The 24,260-nt window shown below is 43.1% G+C and overlaps 5 protein-coding genes across 9 annotated transcripts; 2 read left to right on the forward strand and 3 right to left on the reverse strand.

The window, feature by feature from the left end:
- Window positions 1-163: 163 nt before the first annotated feature.
- TBPH (TAR DNA-binding protein-43 homolog) lies at window positions 164-4,181 on the reverse strand. 5 transcript variants are annotated; one of them, XM_017146497.3, is made up of 7 exons: window positions 3,840-4,181; window positions 2,416-2,667; window positions 2,044-2,354; window positions 1,782-1,986; window positions 747-1,381; window positions 541-687; window positions 164-475 (listed from the first exon to the last, which is right to left on the reverse strand). In XM_017146497.3, exons 2-7 carry the CDS (start codon window positions 2,654-2,656, stop codon window positions 404-406), a joined length of 1,611 nt encoding a protein of 536 aa, XP_017001986.1. In that variant the 5' UTR covers window positions 2,657-2,667; window positions 3,840-4,181; the 3' UTR covers window positions 164-403. The 5 variants fall into 5 exon arrangements, with proteins under 5 accessions (XP_017001986.1, XP_070069240.1, XP_070069241.1 ...); XM_070213139.1 differs by having other exon boundaries at window positions 2,416-2,670; XM_070213140.1 differs by having other exon boundaries at window positions 2,416-2,670; window positions 4,098-4,152.
- Window positions 4,182-4,806: 625 nt separating this feature from the next.
- Window positions 4,807-7,366, reverse strand: Cpes (Ceramide phosphoethanolamine synthase). Its single transcript, XM_017146462.3, has 2 exons — window positions 7,099-7,366; window positions 4,807-6,242 (listed from the first exon to the last, which is right to left on the reverse strand). The coding sequence occupies exon 2, from the start codon at window positions 6,180-6,182 to the stop codon at window positions 5,031-5,033; it is 1,152 nt and encodes a 383-aa protein (XP_017001951.2). The 5' UTR covers window positions 6,183-6,242; window positions 7,099-7,366; the 3' UTR covers window positions 4,807-5,030.
- Window positions 7,367-7,388: 22 nt separating this feature from the next.
- On the forward strand, window positions 7,389-8,793 carry LOC108060675 (NADH dehydrogenase [ubiquinone] 1 alpha subcomplex assembly factor 3). The gene is made up of 3 exons (XM_017146465.3): window positions 7,389-7,768; window positions 8,260-8,458; window positions 8,511-8,793. Exons 1-3 carry the CDS (start codon window positions 7,518-7,520, stop codon window positions 8,649-8,651), a joined length of 591 nt encoding a protein of 196 aa, XP_017001954.1. The 5' UTR covers window positions 7,389-7,517; the 3' UTR covers window positions 8,652-8,793.
- Window positions 8,713-10,715, reverse strand: Mtpbeta (mitochondrial trifunctional protein beta subunit). Its single transcript, XM_017146461.3, has 4 exons — window positions 10,558-10,715; window positions 10,136-10,295; window positions 9,897-10,071; window positions 8,713-9,837 (listed from the first exon to the last, which is right to left on the reverse strand). The coding sequence occupies exons 1-4, from the start codon at window positions 10,619-10,621 to the stop codon at window positions 8,827-8,829; spliced, it is 1,410 nt and encodes a 469-aa protein (XP_017001950.3). The 5' UTR covers window positions 10,622-10,715; the 3' UTR covers window positions 8,713-8,826.
- A 5,768-nt stretch (window positions 10,716-16,483) lies between these two features.
- On the forward strand, window positions 16,484-23,659 carry ken (ken and barbie). The gene is made up of 3 exons (XM_017146460.3): window positions 16,484-17,060; window positions 21,111-21,280; window positions 21,338-23,659. Exons 1-3 carry the CDS (start codon window positions 17,052-17,054, stop codon window positions 22,965-22,967), a joined length of 1,809 nt encoding a protein of 602 aa, XP_017001949.2. The 5' UTR covers window positions 16,484-17,051; the 3' UTR covers window positions 22,968-23,659.
- Window positions 23,660-24,260: the final 601 nt, after the last annotated feature.

Here is a 24,260-nt window from a genome sequence, read left to right on the forward strand (position 1 = left end):
TGGTCTAGATCTGCAGATGTATCTAAAAAATGTATTAATTCATTTTCTTTTCAGCTGAGTTTCTTAATAAAAATGTACTCTTTTAAAGTAATAATAAAAAACGAGTAACTGGTCTAATAATGTTGATCAAAACTAAGTAGTGCATAAACGAAACAAAAGAAAGTTTTTAAATTGAGCTTTGGCGCAGAATTTATTTTGCAGAGGGTTCTATAAATTGTATTATTATCCATCGAGTGTCATCATTGCTTACAATTATCAAAATATCTATTACATTTTAAATACAATTCTTAATTTCTTTAAATGTAGAATACATATATAATTAAGTAAGCTACAGAGGTTTCGGTTAAATCAAAGTTATTATTAACCACATTAGTTGGTACCGCATCGTGCTATTGGTACCGCCTTAAAGAAAGTTTGACTTTTCCACGGAGTTTTGAGATCCGCTGCTCTGGTTCGACCAACCGGTGTTTCCATTCTGTTGGTAAATTGGTAAATGTATCATTTAAATGTATTTCTTGGCTCTGAGCTAAAACTACATACCTGTTGGTCATTACAGCCGGAGTTGTCGGCCTTGTTCATGCCGTTGGCACCCGGATTGTTCGGGTTATTCGATCCCTTCCGTCCGCCAAAGTTGTTGGCGTTGTTGTGGCCGCCGTTCTGAGCCATCCACGATAAAAAATTGCCGCCCTGCGAAGTAACTGAAAGAGTTTTTTGTTTGAAACAATGATAGAGGTGTGGAGGCTTGCCTGCTGGTCCTGGTTTTGATTCTGCAGCTGGTTGCCCACCAGACTCCACTGGTTCAAGGCGGCAGCGACCAGTGCGGGATTGATCGGCAAGGAGTTGAGATTGAGCATCGACTGGTTGCTCATGTTCTGGCCCTGGTTGGAGGAGCTCGATCCCTGCGAATTGATGCCCAGCGCCTGCAGATTGGGCATGTCCAGGTGGCCCCGGTTCATCCAGCCGTTGCTGCCGCCCACGTTGCCGTTGTGGGGCTGATTCATACCGTGGAAATTCGCCTGCCTACTGCTGTACTGGGTCCCTGGGTCCTGGCGATTGGCGTTGCCGCCACTGGAGTGGCTGCTGCCATTGTTATGATAGCCCCCGCCCGCATTGCCGCCGTAATTATTGCCACCCATGCCGCCGTAGCCGGCGGTGCCAATGTTGCTGTGATTATTCGCGATGATTGAGCTCTCACCGCCGTGAGAGCTGTGTTGGTTATTACCTCTGTGGTGTCCATTGCGCCCGGGGTTCATGTGGTTACCCTGCGGGTGGTAGGAGTGCATGCCGAAGCTGTTGGCCGAGTTGTAATTGTAGCTCTGTGCCTGCTGGTTCCGGTTTTGCTCGGCCTTCGGGGCAGCATTCGACACATGCACCGAAACACCTGAGGAAATAACGTATATCTTGTTAGCTGATATTCCCTTTTCAAACTTAAGGGGGGTAGGGTCTTGCAAAAAAAAACGATTTAAAAAAAACTTTTTTTTTGTAGATTAACATCTTAAGAAAAAAAATTTAAGTCAATCGGGCAAAAACTTTAGAAGTTATGCTAAAATATTAGTACCCTAACTTCTAAGGCTTTAGGTTTAGGCGTTTTTCTCGAAACCACGTTTTGAAGCCCAAAGTAATTTTTTTTTCGGTGAAAACGCACTTTTAACTTTAGAAGAGCAAAAAAAAATTATTAAAAAAAAATTAAAAATCACGAAAAAGAATCACGAAGAAAAAATCGAAACGTTACTTGATTTTTTGATGCCAAAGACCCTAGCCCCCCCCCTTAAACTACTCACCCTTGATTATATGATCCTCTCCGCACAGGGACTGTGCCACGTCGGGATCGAGAAAGGTGACAAAGCTAAAGGCTCTAAAGGGTCGGGGAATAAACACATCCGTGACCTCGCCAAACTTGGAGAAATACTCGCGCAAGTCATCGGAGTTAATGTCCTCTGTGCAGCGGCCCACGAAGACCTTGCAAGGCACCTGGTGGCCCATGCCCTGGAAAATCATTATGGTTAATTGGTGAACAGTTTAGGGACTCACTAGAGGTCTTACCTTGGAGTTGGGCACCTTAACCTCGCACCAGCGACCGTCGATGAGGTGGCGATTGGAGAGGACGCGCATCTGGGCGTCATAAGACCCAAAGCGCACGAATCCAAAGCCCTTGGACTGCCCCGACTTGGTGTCCTTCTTGATCTGGGCCATCAGCACCTCGCCAAAGGTCTCAAAGTACTCCCGCAGACTCTCCTCCGTGGTCTTCCAGGGCAGTCCCAGAACTATAAGATCAGTGCATCGCAGACGGGTCTCGATGCGTTTGGTCTTGGCCGTCGAGTTCTCCAAGTTATCGTCGCTCTTGCGCTTGTTTTCTGGGGAGGATTAAGGGATGAATTCGGGATACTTCTCTAAGTTGTTAGAATCAAATTTTACCCTTGGGAAAGACACAGAAGTACAGGTACTCTCCCCATCCCGAGTCCACGCTGGGCGGGAACAGTCTGCCCTCGTTGGAGCGAACTCCGCGCACCGCCTTCGTGTCCATGTTGCGATACTTGAGACCGCAGGAGCCGGGAAACTGGGCCTGTAGGGTGGACAGCAGCAGGGTGCCATCCTCCTCAGCCGGCAGCTCGATGGGCTCGTCACCCTCCTCCTCCGAAACTTGAACGAAATCCATTGCCAAGGGGGCTGCTAGAAATGACACGACGTTAGAGATCTCGATCGCCGCAAGGGGCTCACACTTCGCTCAGAAATGATCCACAATATCATTCAATCAACTGAAGCATCCCACATATTCTGCATAACTGCATTCATGAAATGCACTCACTCAGCTCATCCGTTCTTTCCAGATGCATTTTGGTTTTCAGAAACCAGTTTTTACACACAATATTCGAATGACCTCCAGTCAACACAAAAAGGGTTTTCAGTCAAATATTCAATATGATGATCACTTACTATAAGACTTGACCGAAAAATTATAACTCAACCAAATAAATTAGGAATTAATAATATCTTCCTATTATTCTATCAGATTTTTAGTAACCCTTCCCTATTTTGACCTTTAATCTTATTTGTAACTAGCTGTAACTGAAGAAATCAAAAAACAGTAGTTAAATCTATAGTTATAACTCGAAACCAGGGACCGTAAATAACAGTAATTTGAGACTTTTATTTTAAAAGACTACTGTGATATTTGGTTTTAAACGTCAAAAATAACACTTTTTTTACTCTTGTCCACAAAGCATATGCATTTCAACAAATCAGGAAAGCAAATTAACTGTTATTTGTTCATGTCTATAAAGTGCATAAAAACCAGTTAAATTGTTGATTAAAACTTGTAAAAACCTCAGTAGGCCTTTTAAAATAAAAATCTCCCAGGTTATAACTCGAATCGTTAAAAAAAAAACTTTACGGAAGAAATCAAAAAAACAGTAGTTTAACTCGAATCTTTAAAAAAAAACTTTACTAAAATGAAAGTATTTTAATGAACTCTAAACCAGAAAGCAAAAATCAGAACAGACCGCATACATTGAAAACAAAAAACCAACCGATGATGCATACATATTTGAAATTATTCCATACTTTTAAGTGATATAGACAATCGGAATCCAACATCTTCAGGGAAAAAATCGTTAAATCAATGAATGAAAACGTCGAAGTTCCTGACAATTGGCGGTACATAAGCCCCACATGTTTGTATATTTCAAATCCCGATATCTGTATGTCTGCCAGTGTATGACACCCATATGTACGTATGTATGCATACACCGCAAACACACAAACACGCCGAGTGGTAGACACAGTGGAAAACCCAGTTGCACCCAAATGGTCCTAAAAGGTGGTTACACAACAATTCTTACACTATTGATAGGATTTAGATGCTGCACTTAAATATCTGACAGCACTCCCACACGGTATTTGGTACTCTTGATTTCTTTACAGGGCAAGTAGATTCAGAATTTTCAGATTTTAGCTCGCACGCTCTTTCACACGACTCAGATTCACCCAGGCAGAATCAGGTATTCACTTTACGTTCCACGCTCGTTTTTTGACACAACACACGCTATTTATGCACATCCACTTTCAATCCGTGCGTAATAAGAACAGGTAATATTTACAATTGATATTTCAACATTTTTTCTTTAGAAAAGTGAACCATATTTTCCTTTCAGTTTCGATTTTCCTGTATGTATCGCGTGCCAGAGATGTGTGAACACATCGATGCCGAGAGAACCGATATTTTGCGAGGTTATTTATCGATGTAATTGTTAATATCAAATCGATATTATTTATGTACAGGTTTTCTACATGGCGCGATGGACTTACATTGGATCTACATAGCTTTGAAATAGAAAAATAAACGAAAATAAATACCTATTGTTTTAAAAATAATTGTAGTAACAAATTAAAAATATTTAAATCATTTTTTTTAATTATGTTTATATATTGTCTTCTCTAGAAATCATTGGGAAAAATGTAAATATTGTAACTGTCTTGCAGTAAAATTACATTAGAATTAATTTAAAATTGTATAATTATAAATAAATAATAATAAAGGCTAAAAAAGTGGACAAAGTAACAATTTCTTTTTTTTTTAATTTGTTAAGTTTTATAACCATATTTAAAAGAAAATCTAAATAAATTTTTAATATAATTGGCATTCAGAAAAAAAACAAAAATAAACTATACAATCTTGTTATTATTTAAGTGCCAAACAAGTTCACTGGATTTTAACTAAACAACGTAAATTATAAATTAACATTTCATAACATCCAGTACCCCATATATCAATCCACTGAACATTCAAGATCATAAAAACACCAAGACTTTATTAATCAATAACATTTATTATTTACAGCTGGAGTTGTTTTTGTTTGCTCTTGCATGAATGACAAAATGCATTAGTTGGTTTCGAAATATTAGTGATTGGCGGTGCCGACTTTAACGTGAGCAGTCTAACAATTATGATACATTATTTATACACAATAAAAAAGGCATCGTTGATTTGCACTACACAAATATTATTGTATTCTCTCGTAATATTAATAAAATCACAGTGAAATATTACTGCACGCCGTAGAGTTGAAAATGTAGTTCTGGGCCTCCAGAATGTGCATTTCAGTTAAGCAGATAGCAACTAGCAGGATAATATAGCCGCTATACCGGATCGCGCGCAGAAAGTCCCACAGTTTGTCGCAGAAGATGCTCAGCAGGACGCAGTGGAGCAGGGCGTGGACATTGACGATGCGCCACGTCCAGGCGACGCAGAAGAACCAGGTGGACTTGAAGATGTAGTCCTGGCAATGCGACTGGCCGCTGCTCACGTCCTCGCGCTCCAGCATGTTCTGATAGACGGCTATGTAGCGATTCCACGCCGTCGAGCTCAACAGCAGCTGGCCGGTGAAGCTAATAACGTTCTTGGCCACCTTCCGCGTCGTGGCCTTCATCTTCGGTATCATCATCGTGGGCTCCGGCACCTTCGAGTCGCTCATCGGTATGATGGAGTAGCCCCTGCGCGGCGGATTGTTCTTCAGGTAAAAGAATATGCCCAGCAGCAGGGCAATGCAGCCGAGTCCGTCGCACAGCCCGTCCACATAGTAGCCGGATGTCCCGATCTCCGAGCGCTCGCCGCGTATGTGCTTCCGCACGCGCGCCACATGCCCGTCCAGGTCGTCCAGGAAGGTGCGGATCTGGAAGAGCAGCACGCCCAGCCGCCGGTAGCCCAGGCTGTCGGAGGCCACGAGTTTGCCCGCCAGACAGGCCACGCCCACGTGGAAAAACGATATCATGTTGGGCGTAATGAAGGCGGAGCGCGAGAAGCCAATCACGTTGTCGAACATGGTGGCCAGCGGGGCGAACAGATAATGGTTGGTGTGGTCCAGCAAGATGGCCTTGACGGTGATATGACAGAGCGGGTTTATATCACAGGATATCCAGGTGTGGTCCTCGTAGGACGGCTGCCTGTCGGCGGCGGCGGTGGGGAGTTTCGTGCTGCTGCTGCTGCTGCTACTGCTGCCCGATCCGGACTCCGAGGTGGACTGACCCACGGAAACGGGCAGGGAGACATTCGTGTGGTAGTTCCGCTCGATGGCGTAGTTGTGGATGCGCAGGTAGAGCTCCACGTCCATGAAAACGTAGAAGATGATCAGCAGGAACAGCAGGGTGAGCAGGATCTTGCTGATCTGCGAACTTGGCCCGATCATGGTGACACTTTGAGGTAGCGTTTAACACTAAATTCTTAACGAGGTGATTTCAGGGAGCGACTGTAACGAGGAAAAGTATATCAATATTGGATGGTTTACTATATACAATTAGCAAGATGTGTATTTGGAAATCTTGAAAACACCCTTCCTAAAATTAGTTCGGATAGCCTTAAAGACCAAAGTACACAAAAACCATTGCTTTCCAACACCTCAATATAATCCTTCTATATTAGAAATATGTAATCTTATCGAGGTGATTTTAGGGAGCGACTGTAACGAGGAAAGGGGGAGATGTATATCAATATTGGATGGTATATATAGTAAATACCGAACAATTAGCAAGATGTGTATTTGAAAATAAAAATCTTTAAAAATTAGTTTGGATAAGATGCTAGCCTTAAAGACCAAAGTACACACTATAATCCTTCTGTATTAAAAATATGTAATACTTAGTCATGGCAACACCTTAACATTCTTATCGAGGTGATTTTAGGGAGCGACTGCAGTGACGAAATAGTGAAAACCACTCAATATGCCCTATATTGGATGACTAAATCGGCCCAAGTAGGCATACATACACAGCAACGGTCACCCCACCCGCACACTATCTAAATCTACATACTATCGGCAGGTATTTGCGGAAGCTCTTAGCAAGGCGCTAGGAATTAAACCTGCTATTAGTAACCTTTTAACTGCCAATGACGATTAACGGGGCTTCTAATTGGCTGCATGTGTGTGCGTGCACGCACCAATCAATCAGGTGTGTGTATGTGCAGGCGTATGTGTGCTTGCGACCGTAAGATAAGTGGGCATATGGTACTGGTACTATCAGGCATTTATAAGCCCCGAATTGCCGATCGAACCCCCTATAACTGGGGCAATTGCAGTTTATAGAGTCTATAGGGGCTCTACTCACCGCCTTGCTGAATCATTGCACACGAATATACACTGTATCAAAACATTCTAGTGTTTATCACTCTGATTTGTGGAATTTCGAGCAACTGGTTGGAGGCTCAACGCGCGGACACTGTGGCACTTAGACGTAGTCAACAACGGCACATAAATATATAGTTATTGCTAAAAACACACGGATAAATGTAAAAGTTTATGTTAATTGTTCGTAAATTTCGTAAATTAATAGCCGAGCAGAGTGGCCAAAGCAGCGCGAACTATCGGCTGGTAGAGATGGCCCGCCGAACTATCGATGACTCTGTGGCTTCACCAAATTCAACAAGTCCGGTCACGCTGGTCTGATAAACTTTTCAATTTCAGTCTATTTTGTTAGTTTTAAATTGTTGTAATAATAGCTATTAATTACTTTTGTAACACGAGACCATGATTGCGAGGACCCTGAGGGCCGCGGGTCGGCAAGGTCGCCACCTGTTGCTGCCGCGGAGCACCTTGTGTCGCCCGTTTCACGCGATCCCGGCAAACTTCAGCAAGGCCTACGACCACGATGGGAAAACAAAAGTCACTATTTTCAACACCGAGACGGATCTGGGACTCATGGTCACCGGGTACAGTCAGTATGGATTCAGGCTCAACAACGACATGGTCCTCATAGGACCCATTACCGTTTTTCCCAGGTTTGTGGAAGAGGCGGATGCAATGGGCGGCCCAATTATGTAAACAAGTGCATGTGATTTATGCTCTAGCATTCGGTATCCCTAAGGTTTTGAAATTCAAAAATGCAGTTTTTGAATAGATTGGGTAGAAGGCCAGTAACTTCTCTTAGAAACCTATGAAAATATATAGATTTTCATTTAAAATTTCTTAAATGAATTTTAAATAAATGGTAATATTAAGGAAGTATAAGCTTGTTTTCAGTCGGTTTCAAAATTTTAATAATTTTATTTCCTAACTCGAAATTAAAAGCTGTAAAATATATACAATATCTCCTCTAGACAAAAATCGCATGTTTTAAGAACACAAATTACAAATTCAAAAACTTTCAAAACTTACATACAGTTTTATAATTTTTCAAATTATCTAAAATCTTTCAGAAATGCGCAACAGTCTTTACCTAAAATCTCAATTTGAACAACATTTTTCTCACTAAAAAATGTTTATTTTACAGATCAGTTCTGTCGTGGAACGTGAATAGTTTCGAGGACATCAACGAGGACAGTCTGAGCCTCTTTCCCACTCTGGAACCCAAAATCGACGTCCTGATCATTGGCATTGGTGACCAAGCGCCGCCGCCGGCTCTCTCCAAAAGAATCATAGAATTCATGAAGAAGTACAAGATAAACGTTGAGGTTCTGCGCACTGAGCAGGTAGGTAACACCAACCTCTTATAGAATCACTATTAATTTAAGCTATTTCCAGGCCTGTGCCACCTTTAACTTCCTGAATGCCGAGAGCCGAATGGTGGCCTGCGCGCTGATACCCCCACTGCACCTCACCTACAACGAGAACGACATTCTGCAGGCGAAGCTGCGGAAGAAGGAGCTCTACGAGACCGAATAGGATTACTTAGATACATCTAATGCTTGTTTGAAAGGCTGGTGCTTTGTTAGGAATTAAACTGTTTTCTAAAATTCAGATTTCTTTATTCGTAAAGGCATAGTTGTAAAGTTTATAAAAGCTAGCAATCTCGCAGTCAAACTGCACTTTCCTCTCCTTGTCGATTTTATTTCCCCGTTCAGTCGGCTGTGGCGCCGGGATAGCGCTCGATGAGCATGGCCACGCCCTGCCCACCAGCCGCACAGGCGGCAACCACTCCCAGTTTGCCGTCCTCGCGAACCAGGCGGTTGGCCGTGTGCATGCAGAGGCGGACTCCGGTGGCGGCGAACGGGTGGCCAATGGACAGGGAGCCGCCCCAGTTGTTCCACTTGGAGAGATCGGGGCTGCCGACCTTCTCGCTGAGGCCCAAGTACGTCTTGCAGAACCAGTCCGAGTCCAGGGCCTTCAAATTGGCCACGATCTGTCCGGCGAATGCCTCGTGGATCTCCCAGGAGTCAATATCCTTCAGGCTGAGTCCGGACTTCTTGAGGAGCTTGGGAATTCCGTAGGCGGGTCCCAGCAGCAGCTGGTTCACGGGATCCTGGGACACGTACAGGAAGTCGCGCAGATATGCCTTGGGCTTCAGGCCCAGCTGCTTGGCCTTCTCCTCGGTCATGATAATGCAAGCGGAGGCACCGTCTGTGAGGAAAGATGCATTCGCAGCTGTCACAGTGCCGTAGGGCTTCACAAAGGCGGGCCTCAGCTTGGCCAGGCTCTCGGGAGTGGACACACGTATGCCGTTGTCCTTGTCCACGATCTGATCCACTCCAGACACCTTGAACGGCACCAGATCGGTGAAGTAGCCCTTCTCCTGGGCCTCCTTGGCCAGAGTGTGCGAACGCAGGGCATACTCATCCTGTTCGCTGCGGGAAACGTTGAAGGCCGAGGCCAGGCGATCCGCCGAGTGACCCATGGTCTCGCCGGAGGAGAACTCCGCCACGGCGGGCAGTTCGGGGGCCAAGAAGTCGGGCCTGAAGGTGGACAGCAGGGACAATCGCTGGCCCAGGGTCTTGGCCTTGTTGGCTCTCAAAAGCAGGGAGCGCATCTTGCGCGAGTGACGGATGGGCACATCCGACATGAACTCCACGCCGCCGGCCACAATCACATCGTAAGTGTTGGTGGCAATCAGGCCCATGCCCGTGGTGATGGCCTGCAATGTTTCTGGGATATAGATTATATACTTTAAAGAACAATTTAGGGTGATCTTACCGCATTGGAACTGATGCAGGCCATGGTGACGGTGTGGGCGGGCGTCTTGTTGCTGAACCCGGCTGCCAAGGCTGCCTCCCTGGCAATGTTGGAGGTCTTGACCTCCTGGATAACGCTGCCATAGACAATGTAGTCGATGAGCTCCTTGTCCAGCCGGTTCTTTTGCAGCAACGAACTGTTGATTTAATTGGGTTAGGAAATCTACTTTTTTTAAGGACTCCAGGATATAGAAAACCTACAGGAGCGAGTGCCTGGCCAGTTCATGGGGCATCAGCTTGGAATAGGAGGTTCCGGAGGTCAGGAAAGGTGTGCGAACTCCATCGACCAAGACAATATTCTGGCCGTTTCTCTGTTTGGGTTGGGGATTCGCCACAGCGGCCGACAAAGTGCGGCATTGAACTGCAATAGAGGGTTATTACATGGCATTATCCTTCAGTGCTTTCTAATTTCATTTTATTTTTAATCATGATGTACTTATTCTACTATCTCTCCCCCCCCATAAGACGTCACTGCCAATTTCGAGTTTGGACTTTGGCCCTTTCAGATTCAATCGGCGGCTGCTGCCACAAAACGTTATGAATTATCAGAGGCAAAGTCCAACCAGTGCAGCATATAGTAATGATCATTACATTGGTCACAGGATTACTATAAAAAAACTCACCTTTCCTGGAAACGTTCAACAGGTTGAAGGCGTTACCCTTGCGGCAGACATTTTGTAGGCTCATTTTGCGAAAGTTTTCGGATTTCTTTTCTCGCTTTTCTCGGTGTTGCTCGGACTGCAGCTGTTTGGCCAGAGGTGGACGCCGGATTCCGCGGTGCGCTATCGATATTCAATGAGTGCGACAATCGGAAGTTTGGTGAAAAAGCTTGGGAGTTTTGAATACCCTTTCAGGGATTATTTTTGAATAGAAAACCTTTTTTTAAAAAAACTAATTTTTCAGGGAAAATTTGTATATTATATTTTTTTTAATTTATGTATATATAAGTAAAAATATAAATAAAAATATAAAATTTATTTTAAATCCTCTTAAGATATTGTATCGGATTATCCTTTTATCCTTTTTTATTATTTCTTTTTTCTGCTATTTCTTCTATACTTTTCACCTTTATCTATTCAAATCTAAGTCTAAGAAGACCCATAAAGGGATAGATTTCTCCAATGTCCTTGACCCTCGCTGCGTCTCGATTATCCTATTAAATGTACTGTTTACGATGTCCAACTGCCCGCTCATTCGTCACCTACGAATTGTGCACATACCCCTTCCCATAATAGAAAACCATTAGCAGTGACCTTGAACCGCAATGAACGTAAATGATAACTGTAACAGAATAAGGATCTGTATGCAAATGGGTAAGGAAAAATTTTTCTTTCAAAAACCCTTTTTTTTAGATAATACAATACTGTTTAACCTATGCTGTTTTAATGTTTATAATAAATAACTTAAACTAATGTATACTATCCTACGCCTTGTGATCTTTATTACTTCCTCAAACTAATGATTTGCATACGAATTCGTTTCAGTGAGTGCCTCATTGCCATCGGAAGAAATTAGGTTCAAGGACGAATGTGATTGTTCTTCAAAATGGGATAGTAAAGGGTAGGATGCAAATGTAGGCGGCGTGTGCATTTCAAATGACCGATCGTTAAGGACTCACAATGAAAGCAAATAATGAAAGGATAGCAACTTATTGGTGATCAAGGTGAAATCTTTTGGAATGTGAAAACCATGAGGCTCTATTTTCAATTTTAGAAAGTATGTAAGTGATTTTTATTTAAAAATTTAAATATTCTTTTAAAAAGTGGTATTTTTATGTTTTTAGAAAGCAGGTGTGTTTTTAAAGCGATCTGTTATTTAGAAAAATAATTTGCTAAGAACTCAAGTGGCAGAATTGAAAACTATTCTCAGTAATTTTATTTAATGTGAATATTAAAACAAAAGGCTTTATTGCTCTAATTTATTTTTTTTTATAACGATAACTTAAGATACAAATCTATCTTTGATATGCATAACAAATATTTATTGAAGAGTGTTATGTGAAACTCAATTCACTTTCACCCATGAAAAAAAAATAAAAATTAACAAAAAGTGAATAAAAAGATTGGTTACAAAAGTTTAGCAGTGTTGCAGTCTAGGCGTCTAAGTCTGGAATGAGTTTCCCACAAGCGTGCCGTCCAAGTATCCAATTGTCAGATGGGTGCAATCTTTTTAGTCTTCTTCTGTTCATAGGTCTGGAAAGTGTGAGGGCAAGTCTGTTTGTGTGGGAGATGAGTCTTGATCTGTAGCGAGTGGCAGAATTGGTGATAGATTTACAAACAGGATTAATTTTGAGATCTCGAAAAATAGTAGTGTTTCTTGTATAATATGGGGCGTTTATCATATGTCTTAAAATTTTGGATTGGCAGGATTCAACTCTTTTTATAGAAGTGTTACAGGCAGTGCCCCAGAAGTGTATACCCCAATGTAAACTAGGCATCAAGGTTGCTTTGAAGAGCCGGGTTTTCGCCGTGATCGATAGTCCACTGCCCGGACGAAGAAGCCATCTCATTTTCCCCGCTTTTTGCCTTACTGAAGCGCAGGTTGCCACAATGTGCTGCTTCCAGGTAAGCCGCCTGTCCAGAGTGAGCCCAAGGTACTTAACCGTGTCCGAGTGCTTTATTGGAGTCCCGTCTAAGGTTAGGCGATAAGTGTTCAGCCTGTTCAATGAAAAGGTGGCATGCTGAGACTTGGCAGGATTAACTGCGATGTTCCACCTCGACGCCCAGGCCTCAAACTCATTTAGCATGTCCTGCACCATATCTGTCGCCTCTCTTCGCAGAGCACTTGTCGCCAGAAATGCTGTGTCATCTGCATAGGTAGCTGTTAAAACATTCCTGCCTCTGGGCGACGGAAGGTCCGAGGTGAATATTGTATACAAGACAGGACCCAGCACACTTCCTTGAGGGACTCCAGCAAGAATAGGCCTTGAGGCAGATTTGGATCCTCGAACATCCACCTGGAAGGTTCTACCAATTAGAAATGAGCGAAGGAGATCAAAGTATGTCAGGGGAAGAATGGGTTTCAGCTTATAGAGCAAGCCACAGTGCCAGACTCGATCGAAGGCTTGCTTGACATCTAGGAATACTGCGCAACAATACTTTTTCGCCTCAAATGCTTTAAGGATATGGTTGACAACCCGATGCATTTGCTCAGCAGCGTTATGCAGACTCCTGAAACCAAACTGATGATTTGGAATTGCATTCTGAAACACATGAACACTAAAAAGCCTTTTTAGTAAGATTCGCTCAAAAATCTTAGAGAAGGTTGGCAATAGGCTTATAGGCCGAAAAGAATCTGCACAGCGGGGAGAGACGCCTTTCTTGGGGATCATAACAACATTCGCATGCTTCCACTGCTCCGGATAATATAAAAGAACAATCATAGCATTAAAGATACGCGTAAGGAACGAAATAGCTGCTACTGGCAAAGCTTTAACTACTTTTCCGTCAATGCTGTCATGGCCAGGGGCTTTGTTCATCTTCAGTCGCTTTATTTGGTCTTTAACTTCTTCTGCTTCAATAGGTAAAATTTGAGAAGCTAGACCAGAGGGAACATCATCAAAGGCTTCTGTAATAGCAGTCTCTTCATCTGTGGCCAAATCAAAAGGCTTAAATCTTTCTTCCAAAGAATCAGCGAATTCCTTAGCTATTTCATCATCTTTATTTGCCCAGGTACCGTCCGATCGAAGCAAGGGAAACTTCTGGAGAGGCTGCCGTTTAAGCCCGCGAGTGCATTTCCACAGTTCAAAGCCTCGATCAGCATCCGGATCGATAGCACTAAGTTTCCGGACAAAAAATTCGGACTTAGCATCATAAAGTGCTTTTCTTAATAGAGTATCAGCTCTTTTAAATATTGCTAAATCTTGTGGATGACGCGTTTGCATCCAGCGTCGCCGGAGTGATCTCTTCTGCCTAACCAGCGCCGTTTCTCTGGTGTTTGAAAGGGCATTATTTGGCTGTGGAACAGCAGGGCGATTACCGATAGCAGTGGATGCGGCAGCGGCAGATTGAATCTTTAGAGTAAGGTCACTAACAGCTGTATCAATATCCAGAGGACAGTTCAGATCAGCAGATTCATCATTCTCAATAAGGATTGTAAGGTGATCCCTAAAACGTCCAATGTTAGCCCGACGAGACAGCAGCCTTGGTGTTGTAAGTCGGGGTGAAGTAGAAGCGCATAAAAGTATTTCAAGCGGAATGTGATCAGAACTAAGTTCATGAGATTCATGTACAGTCAGAAAGTTGGACGAGATACCCTTATAAATAGCAAAATCGATTGCCGTTGGATTTCGCCTTGCATCAGAAGGAAAGTGAGTTGGTCCTCCTGTAGCTAAGACTTGCAGACTTGAAGACGTAATAAAATCTAAAAGCTGAACACCTCTGGGTGAAGAGCGGATACAACCCCAAAATTGATTGTGAGCATTCCAGTCGCCAGCTATGATAAAACGGTTTGAAAATTCGCTAAAAAGTTGTCCAAAATCTTGAGCAGTCCATAAAAAGGAGGGGGGGCAGTAAATAGAAGCAATCACGATGTCTCCCAAGTCCGTGCTTAAGGTAATTGCAGCAGTTTGACATTTTACAGTAGAGTTGGTACTGTAAGGGGAGTACTGCAAGTGAGAGCGGATTAAAATAGCAGCACCTCCTCGAAGACGGTCAGAGGGATGATTAGCCGTCAATAAATCATATCCAAAAATTCTGAAATGTGAGCGGCTGTTAAAATGCGTTTCGTTAATTAGCATCACGTCAATTGAATTAGCCGTAAGATAGTGCTCTAACTCGAGATTTTTGCCAGTGACACCATTGGCGTTCCAAAATGATAAACGAATGCCTAAACTAGACATGTCTCCTGATCTTAGACGCATCAGAAGGCGAACTGCCGGTAAACTGGTTCATAAGAAGTTCCATCATTTTCAACATCATTGACATCATCTGGTCAATACGGGAGATAAGTATTTCAAAGCCAGCACTAGGCGGAGGAGGCTCAGTAACGCGTTGCATGGGCTTGGAAGTGCTAGATCCAATAGCCGGGGAAGGTAAAGCTGGGCCCCAAGCACTTTGGGCAGGAAGAGGGGCAGGTACAAATTTATTTGATGGTTGTTTTTTTATTGTTCCCGATTTGCGACGAGCAATTGCTTCTAGAAAAGCTGGACATTTGCGGTATCCTGCACTGTGGTTAAAACCGCAATTAATGCACTTAAATTGATCCTGAGACGTAGCAGGGCAAACAGGACTTCGAGACTCATGATCACCACCACATTTTGCACATTTGGGAGGTATGAAACAGTATGTTTTTGTGTGTCCAAACTCCTGGCAGTTATAACATCTAACAACTTCATCTCGGCGTTCAGGAGGGACGATAGTAATTGACTGATAAGCCAATGATTTAATGTCATAGACTTTGACATTATTTGTCGATGACTCTAGCTCAACAAAGAAAATATTGGGCCTGTGACCATTGTTCTTACCCGGGGGATTATAAACATTGCGGACAACGTGCCCAGCGGCGCCTAAATCAGCTTTAATATCTTCAGGATCCGTAGACGAATGTAGGCCTTTGACGACAATCCTGAAAGATCGATCACTTTTCAATTGCCAAGAATTAAACGGAATATTATTACTCCACAAAAGTTGTTGAACTAATTTGTATGTATCACCATCGAAAGGAGATACCCTCACTGTAGCAGGTCCAGTAATCTTAAATCTTATATTGGTTGTGGTGGCCTTGATCAGATTCATAAGTTGCTTGACATCAGTAACACCCTTTATCACAAAGGCGGGCGGACGTGGTTCAGATTTGGGTGCTTTAGACGACGGAATAGGAGTACCAGAAATACCCTTTGACTTTTGGGAAATTCCACCACTATTGCTAGAAGTTATTGTACTCTTACTAGTCACAGGGGGCTGGCAGGAGTTTAGGGGCTCCGATGGAGGAGACTGGGTGTCTATACGATCATTAGGGAGTGGGTTTTCAATGTCTTCATCCGATAAGAGGGCAAAGTTGTTTCCATGACCTGAATATTTTTCACCAGGAGATTCCGAGTCCTCTGATCCAAATCTATCAGTAAAATATAATCTATGGCCTTCAGCTCGTGTACACTATTCATTAACATCCTTTTCTTAAAAATGCATTGATTTCAGTGAAAGCTTAAGTTCAGTAGGGTTATTATACATATATCTTATCTTATTTATATTTTTAACATGTCTTAAGCTCAAAAGGAAGAAGTGACCGATGTAATAATTTATAAGACCTATCTTGTCGCATCGGGATAAAACAAATAAATTAAAAATTAAAAATTTTAGGGCTTACCTTTACCACATACATTACGTGCCCTAGTGAAAGCTCAAGTTTTGGCGGGAAATATCCGACGCGGCTGAACTGACGGCTCTCTCTCGAAAAATACTTCACTGACACACTGTAGGCAGCGACGGTTGTTTTTGCTGGCGAGCGGTTATATTCGACGAGCGGCAGAGGCGTCGGCAGCGCGATCTCTCGGCGAAAAGAGCACTTCGAAAAGGCGGCACTGCTCGCAGTCAAAAAAAAAGGCTCAGAGTGAACGGACGTGCGCGCGCGCAAACTGAAAGCAGTGGAAAAGCAAAAGCAGAAGCTGAAATCGAAAATCGAAAGAGAGGCAAGAGATCGGATCTCCCCCTCGCTCGCACTCGCAGTCGCGCTCGCGCCAGAAAAAGTTTTACCAATCAAGTTTTTTATTTCGCAATAAAACAAAAAGAAAAAAACAAAACTTCAACCTAGTTAAAGTTAATGTTGCTGTTGTAGTTGTGGTCGTGCTGTTGTAGTGAACTTTTGTGAGTGTGCGCCTCCCGTCTGTGTGCTTTGGCATTGTGTTGGTGGATATTTCTTGCGTTGCGTCGCAGAGCAAAAGAAGAGGAAGAAGAAGCAGCGGGAAAGCCAAAGAGAAATTTCAATATCCGCTCCTGCAAAAAAATAGGATTTGGCCAAAGTATAAACAAATCACACGATGATCAATGAAATCGAAAGCCGTCAGTGAGCATTATGCACTATATAGCCGATCGCAGGGAATAAGCGATCAGAACAGAAAGTGCAAAGTGAAGTGACTATATTCGTCCTGGGATTAACTAACTGCTGAATAACCAACTTAATGAAAGAGGTAAGTGAGTCGCGTTGGTGGGCAAGCTTTTCCGAGATTTTCATCATCTCTGGCATTGCAACATCGCCGAGATAAAAAGTTGGGGTTTCGGGTTTGGGTTTTAGGTCTTTTTGTTGTGCACGATACGTGTTTTTAACTCTTTGTGCACCTAAGCACACAAAGCAGCCAAGGTCAGAAACTAACTTAATAGTGGTAGAGAAAACAGAAAACAGAAAAGCAGAAAACTGAAAACATTCCAAGCTCGGTTTGTACGGCTTGTGTCGTATCCAAAACTTCGCTTCGAAGCTTCGGTTCGTGGCGATCCAATCTTCGTCGTCATGAACTGAACATCATTAGCAGTACAACAACAACAGGCGCTGGAGACAAGAAAGGCTTAGTGACCTTCATCGCGTGCTTTTGTCTGCGTAATACTCCCCGTGTGTTTGTGTGATCGTATGCATGTCATGAAATTTGAAGACATACATTAGCGCACGCACACACGCATTGGACCAACTTAACTGCTTTCCAATAAGAGTGAAGGTGAAAAAGCACGCACATACATACACACATACAGTTACAGGGCGATCGCGCAGATGTTACAAAATATGCTGTTAGCAGGGGCATGGGCGTAGGTTTTCCACAAGAGGGGTTTTGGTGTAAGAGGTTGTTTAAGTAGAAGAAATTTATAATATACCTTAAACGTAATTGTTAGTAAATCCCCTTTCCCCTAACATGTGAAAGCTTTGATTTCTCCGAATTACAAATATTCTAAAACGCAGATGTCGATCCAAGATGTAAAATACAAAGCTGACGCATTACAAGCCCCAAGCAAACCTCTTTCCTATCTTTCTCCGTATCGCCCAGCTTATGGAGTTATGTAATTCAAATTTGGGTCACTTTTACGAGTGTAGCATTTACAACAAGTACGAAAGACGGCGACTCTTTGCCATTTTCCCTCGCTTCTTTTTCAGCAAGAGAGCTTTCGTGAAAGGGGAAAGAGAGCGGGAGAGAGCGAGAAAGGAAGAGAATGCGGGAGAGCGACAGAGAGGGAGGAAAACGGGTTTGCCCGCCCCGCTCCCTTTTGTTTTTTAACTTTTTACCTTTTACGAGCTTATAATACTTTCAAAACCCCCGTAGCTTTCTCTTTTGAGGCCTTCGATCCGACGCGATCCGTTCGGTTCCAGTTCCATTTCCAGTTCCCGTTCCCGTTCTCTTCCACTTGGAAATAGACACATGTGCTTTATATTCGTAAACACTCACGCAATCTGCAATCCCACACAATCTTACATTCATACATACGGACATATATGCACAGGGGAAAGAGTAATTGTAAAACTACATTTACATTACATGGGAACGATGACGACGACAAAAATCGGAAAGTGTGGAAATACACAAACGATTGCGTTCTCCGTCTATATGTCTGGGTGTCTGGTTTGTTGTTTAGCTTTATACCCCGATCTTTAGACATACAGACGAACACAAGCATAGAGAGGAGAAAAGCTTTTTGTGAAAGGTGATTTTATGCGCGCATTGTGAGTTAGCGCGTTTTGTTTTGTCTCGCTCCTCCTCGCGATCGCCTTCGCCCCGTCTGCTTTGTCCCTTTCATTCTCATTTCCAGTTTGCCAGTATGTGTGTGTGGGTCTCGCGAAGAGAGGAGAAATGTTGAGAAATATATATCCATATCCCTTCTTCAATTTAAGGAATTATTACCATGAACTTTCACCTTTTGATTGTCTTGAATGTTGTAATGATCTTTAGTCATGCTTTGGTCGCCAGCGGTTGCGAAATCCCCTGAAAAACTTGTAGAAAGTGAATGGCCCTGATTCGTGGAAGCATAAATTATCCATACATGCTTACTTCTATATATGTATGGATGCACGTAGATGTTCTGTCAATACCGTTTTGGAATTTATCTAGCGTTAGAATGAGCACACCAGATCCCCCACTCCAGTGCAAAAAAGCGAAAAAACGATCCATGTTCAGCTTTCGCTTCCCATTCCCATGAAAAATACAACATTCCCATTTCCATTCCCTTGCTCTCCGCCAAGCCAGTCATTCAAGTTTTATTGAAAGTGAACGTTTCGTTTCGTCTCCATGCAAAAAGAGCGGTGGAGCCGAGGGGGGGAGAGCAGCGGAGCGTAACAAAAAGCAAGACTATCTTTCTGAAGTCTTTTTTTCGAGATCTGCTGCTGCTGAACTTTAGCTTCGCTTTTTGGTTTATTATTTTTTGTGGGGCCATGCAGACACACACTCACTCACAAAAAGAGCTTACAAGCCATGCTCTTGCACAATACAATAATGGTGGCCCCCCAATAAACCCACACTTGCAAAAGCCCCATTGCACTACACACACACAGAAGCGCGCAGACCTTACACAGATACAATCGGATACACAGAAAGAAATAGGCGGATCGATATTAGGGAGATGGTTTATCACGTTATTTTGAGTTTAAAATTTTGAATTATCAAAGTAGTTTGATTAACGAAAAATAGGATTTTTATTACATGTAATACATTTTTCCATTTGAGTAATTATTGACGGAATACAATATACGACAAAAATTAAATTTTAATTTCACCTAATATAAAAAGTCCCGAGCTTATAAAAAAAAATGCATTACACTAAACATAATTGTTTAAGATAATTTGCTTTGACATCTGAAATTTAATTGGTATATCATTCAAAAACTTATATCAATTATTATGATATCGTATAACAATTTCTTCCTGTGTACACCGATACAATGGCACAGGCCAGCGAATTTCAGTGTAACAATTTCATCGCATAAAAGAAACAACAACAACAAACATCACAGCGGGAAAGCTTTTTTGGAGGCAACACCACCAACAACAAAACCAACCACATAGCGGGGCTCTATGAAGTGAAGCTTTCATCTTTTCCAACAAGACACAAACACACTCTCAGGCATATGATGATTGTGGGTTGCACTATTACAAAAACACCAAGTACAGAAAAACCTAAAAACCTGATTAGTAAACATTTACTATTGCTTTATGGGAAGTTTGTTAATGCCAGCACACACATACTCGTCCATTCGCATGCTGAAATTCCAGTAATGTGTCGCATTAAACCGTTATGGAAAGCACTTTCGAATCTTTCCACGATCCTTTTTCTAACACAAAGCGTTGTGTGTTTGTGTGCGTGTATGACACAATCGTTGGCAAGAGGAAGGTAGAGAGAGTGAAAGAGAGGGCGACACTTTCGGTGAAAGGCAGATTGTGTAATACCAAAGTAAAAAAGTAACAGACTCAGATGCAGACTTCCCATTCAAAACTTTCTATTTCACTGGCTTTACTTTTACCACATGCTCCACATACATTCGTAAATATCCAAACAAGAGTTGAACGGTTCAACTTCTATAACTCGAACTTCCGTAAGTCGGATTTTATAACGCCCATAACTCTTGAACTCCCATTACTTTCATCTTTTCGTCTGCGCATCTCCATAAGTTGCGGTTGAAGATACTTTTCTCCATACTGATACTGATTTCCAAATTCATCATATTTCAACATTTTTAAGTTAGATTCTTTCTAAATTAGGGTTCTTTAAAAAGTTCGATAAGCTAGGAAAATTTACTTTCTGAAAACTACACATGACTTTGTAATATGTAAGCATTTACCTCTCTAGAAAATTATTTCTTAAGATATTTAAGAACTATTTATGTTATATTTATATTTTTGTTAAACACTGTTGACTGTTTTATTAAGTCCAAAACATTCGAAATCATTATCGGTGCTAGAAGTTCGCTTACTAATAACAACTGATAACATTTGTATAACTAAACTTGTCGTAGGTCATTATATGGTACGAGATTTAATCTTAACACAAATGAATTTTAGTTGATATTTACGACTGCGGCGGTTTTTTTTTGCGTACTTCTGAAGTTCATATCAGCATTTTTTAAGACACTTTTTCCTATATAGGGAACTAGAGAATTTATACATTATAGTTTATGTGGGACTCTGGGCAATTTGACACCCATAATCTGGGCCAAAGAAATAGCAGAAATCTAACGATCCCCGGCATACTTGCTCTTCCTCTTGCAGTTTCAAAGAATGTTGATGTTGCAATACAGCAAGCATGGCGAGTGCATACTCAAAGAAATCGGAGCAGCCTTCAGAGGGGAGCACCCTGCGGACCTGACCATCGTCTGCGAGAACAAAGTGAAGCTGCACGCCCACAAGTTGGTCCTGGCGGCCGCCAGTCCGCTGATAAGGTAAACCCTCTTGATTTGAAGCCTCTAAATTAAACTAACTCCTTGGGTATTCTTCAGGAACCTGCTGGAGGACACCCACTTGAGCGACTGCTCGACCACCGTGTACTTTCCCGACGTGAATGCCACCTACTTCAAGTTCCTGCTGGACTTTCTGTACTCCGGTCAGACGTGCATCACCTCGCGGGATGTGAACTACCTGCACGACCTGCTGCTGCTGCTGCAGATCAAGTCGGACAGCTGGAAGACCACCGATTCCGCCTATCTGAGCAGCAAGTGCGGCGGTCTGCGGGAGCGGACGGACAGGCGAAAGCAGCAGTACACTAGCCCGCAGAATGTGGAGCCGGATCAGACGCTAAAGTACGAGGTGGACAGCGTGGATGAGTCGCGCAACGCGGCCGACTTCTCGTCCGCCTTCAACTCCGGCGACAATTGCGAGAGTGCGCCCGAATGCGAGCGAAGTGGAGGCGGCGGGGGGCACAACAAGGAGGAGGACGAGGACGACTGCACCCACAAGGACAACAAGAGCGACAAAGACACGGACGAAATTGTAAATCTCTCGAATGCCCCGCCTAGCGGAACCAGCGGCAGCAACAGCAACATCAGCAGCAGCAGCAACCACCAGCATCAGCAGCATCAGCACCACCACCACAACCACAATAACAACAATAATAATAATAACAACAACAGCAGCAGCTCAGCTATAAATCCCGTCAACCTTTCACTCGACCTTCGGACAAAGAACGAGAACTCGGCGGGCCGAACCCTGGGCTCCGGATCCGAACACAGTGGCATCGATCTGGCCGTGACTGCCAGCGAGAGCACAAAGCGCAAGGGCCTGTTCTTCGACTCGCACAAGGACGTGATGAAGCCGCTGTCGGATGGCTCGGATATCAACAGCTCGCCGGAGAACTACGTGGTTACGCCGCACCGGAAGCGGCGACCCGGATTCCACAACACGCAGAGCGACAACCAGCCGTTCACCTCGTATCCGCACAGTCTGCTGGAGGAACTGCGCCTGGCCAAGTCGACGACATCGCCCATTTCGGGCTTCGGATCGGAGAAGAACATGCTGGCGCATTTGGAGGATGGAGCGCTCAACGGGGACACCCTGACGCCGGACAGGAAGCATCTGCTGGAGGCGCAGCGCAATCGAGCCCAGAGTCCCGAGATGCCGATGCACCTGGGCCCCCAGTTCGTGTACCAGTGGCAGTCCAACCAGAACGCAGCCATGTCCGCAATGCCCAACCTGCAGTCGCGACTCTCTAGTCTGTCGCACATCAGCCTAAATCTCGATCATCCGGAGGGGCGCAGTGGGTCGGCCTCGGGTTCGGGATCGAATCTGGGCGGCAGCAACACCCACGCCTCCTCGGTGCGGGAGTATCGATGCGAGTACTGCGGCAAACAGTTTGGCATGTCCTGGAACCTCAAGACCCATCTGCGCGTCCACACGGGCGAAAAGCCGTTCGCCTGCCGCCTGTGCGTGGCCATGTTCAAGCAGAAGGCCCACCTGCTGAAGCACCTGTGCTCCGTGCATCGAAACGTCATCACCACCACCAACGGGGCGGACACGGAGAACCGATACAGCTGCTGCTTCTGCTCCATGTGCTTCGAATCGGTCCAGGAGCTCGTCCGCCACCTGTCCGGCCACCACAACAACCTGCTGCTGACCAAGAATCTGCGCGAATAGTGTCCCGGGCATTCGGCATTCGCATCCGAGAGTATCCCATCTGTCCGATCCGATTCGAAACGATCCACTGGGATCCCAAGGCGATCCGCCGGACGGACAACTGCAAAGAGACCTGAATTTTAAATAGTAGCAGTAGCAGATTTAATTGCCTATTGTATAAATATGTAAAATCTAAATTTATATCATAAGTTTACCAACGCAACACATTCACGCGACTCTGCTCGATCATATTTCACCCAACGCCAACGGCCTGGAGCTCCACGTCCTCGAACCGGTGGCCACTCACGTTGTTTTCTCATTTAAGTTTTATTCGACATCCAATCCAAGCAAATGCACCCCACTACCACTCCCACTACGACCCCCAACTCTTTTTTAAGCGGCTGGTCCATTCACAGTGGAGCACTTATTTGTAAGCATATGTTTATACGCAAGGTATTTTAATTTCTATTGTATTTCCAACCCGTTTTACATGAACTTCATTACCTAATCCTTACACCTAAACCTACATTTTGAATAGTTTTTGCTACACTATTTTGTGTTAAGATTTTACATATTCCCTCCTAAAATCGCCAATTAAAGTGTGTAAAGTGTACAGTATAATTTCGCAAGCTCGTAATAAAATCAGAAAAGCATTTCCGTTTTGTTTATACTCTTTCAACCATTTTTTAGAAATATATTCTATGTTAAACCGATGCTGTGTTTTGTGTAAAATTTAATAGGGGAAGGTGAATTTATAAAGGGTTGAATTTTTATTGTTGTTTTCAGCAGGTTTTTAATTATATCGAAAAAAAAAAACATTTTAATAAATTTAAATTTAATCTTTAGATAAAGCTTTAACTTTGATTTTGGCGACTTGAAAATCCGTTACTACTTTAGTATTTTATGGGTATTTTTTTTCTGATTTGGTATTATTGAAAGCCTGAGTTGGCATCCCTAGTCGCATAATTAATAATTTATAAATTGTTCGTATTTAACAAGGCTTAATAAAAAATGTATTCAAATGTCAAATATTTTCTATTTTAAAAGGAAGTTAAATTTTATTAACAGATTTATATTAAAGTCAATTGTTTAAGCATTTATGAGCAACATTTCAATCCACAAATCATTACGTAATTGTTTATCAAAGAAATCAGTATACATTTAAAAAAATTTTTTAGGTAATTAACTTCTTTAAACCAAGTTTTGTGTGAAGAAAACCACAGACTTGCGCCCTTTTTAAACTCCCCCTTTGAACAGTAACGACTTTTGGCGCCCAAGTGGCGCTGTCATCGAAACGTGATTGCAACCGAGGCG

Source organism: Drosophila takahashii, chromosome 2R, assembly GCF_030179915.1.
Source record: "Drosophila takahashii strain IR98-3 E-12201 chromosome 2R, DtakHiC1v2, whole genome shotgun sequence".
In the NCBI taxonomy this organism is placed as follows: Eukaryota; Metazoa; Arthropoda; class Insecta; order Diptera; family Drosophilidae; genus Drosophila; species Drosophila takahashii.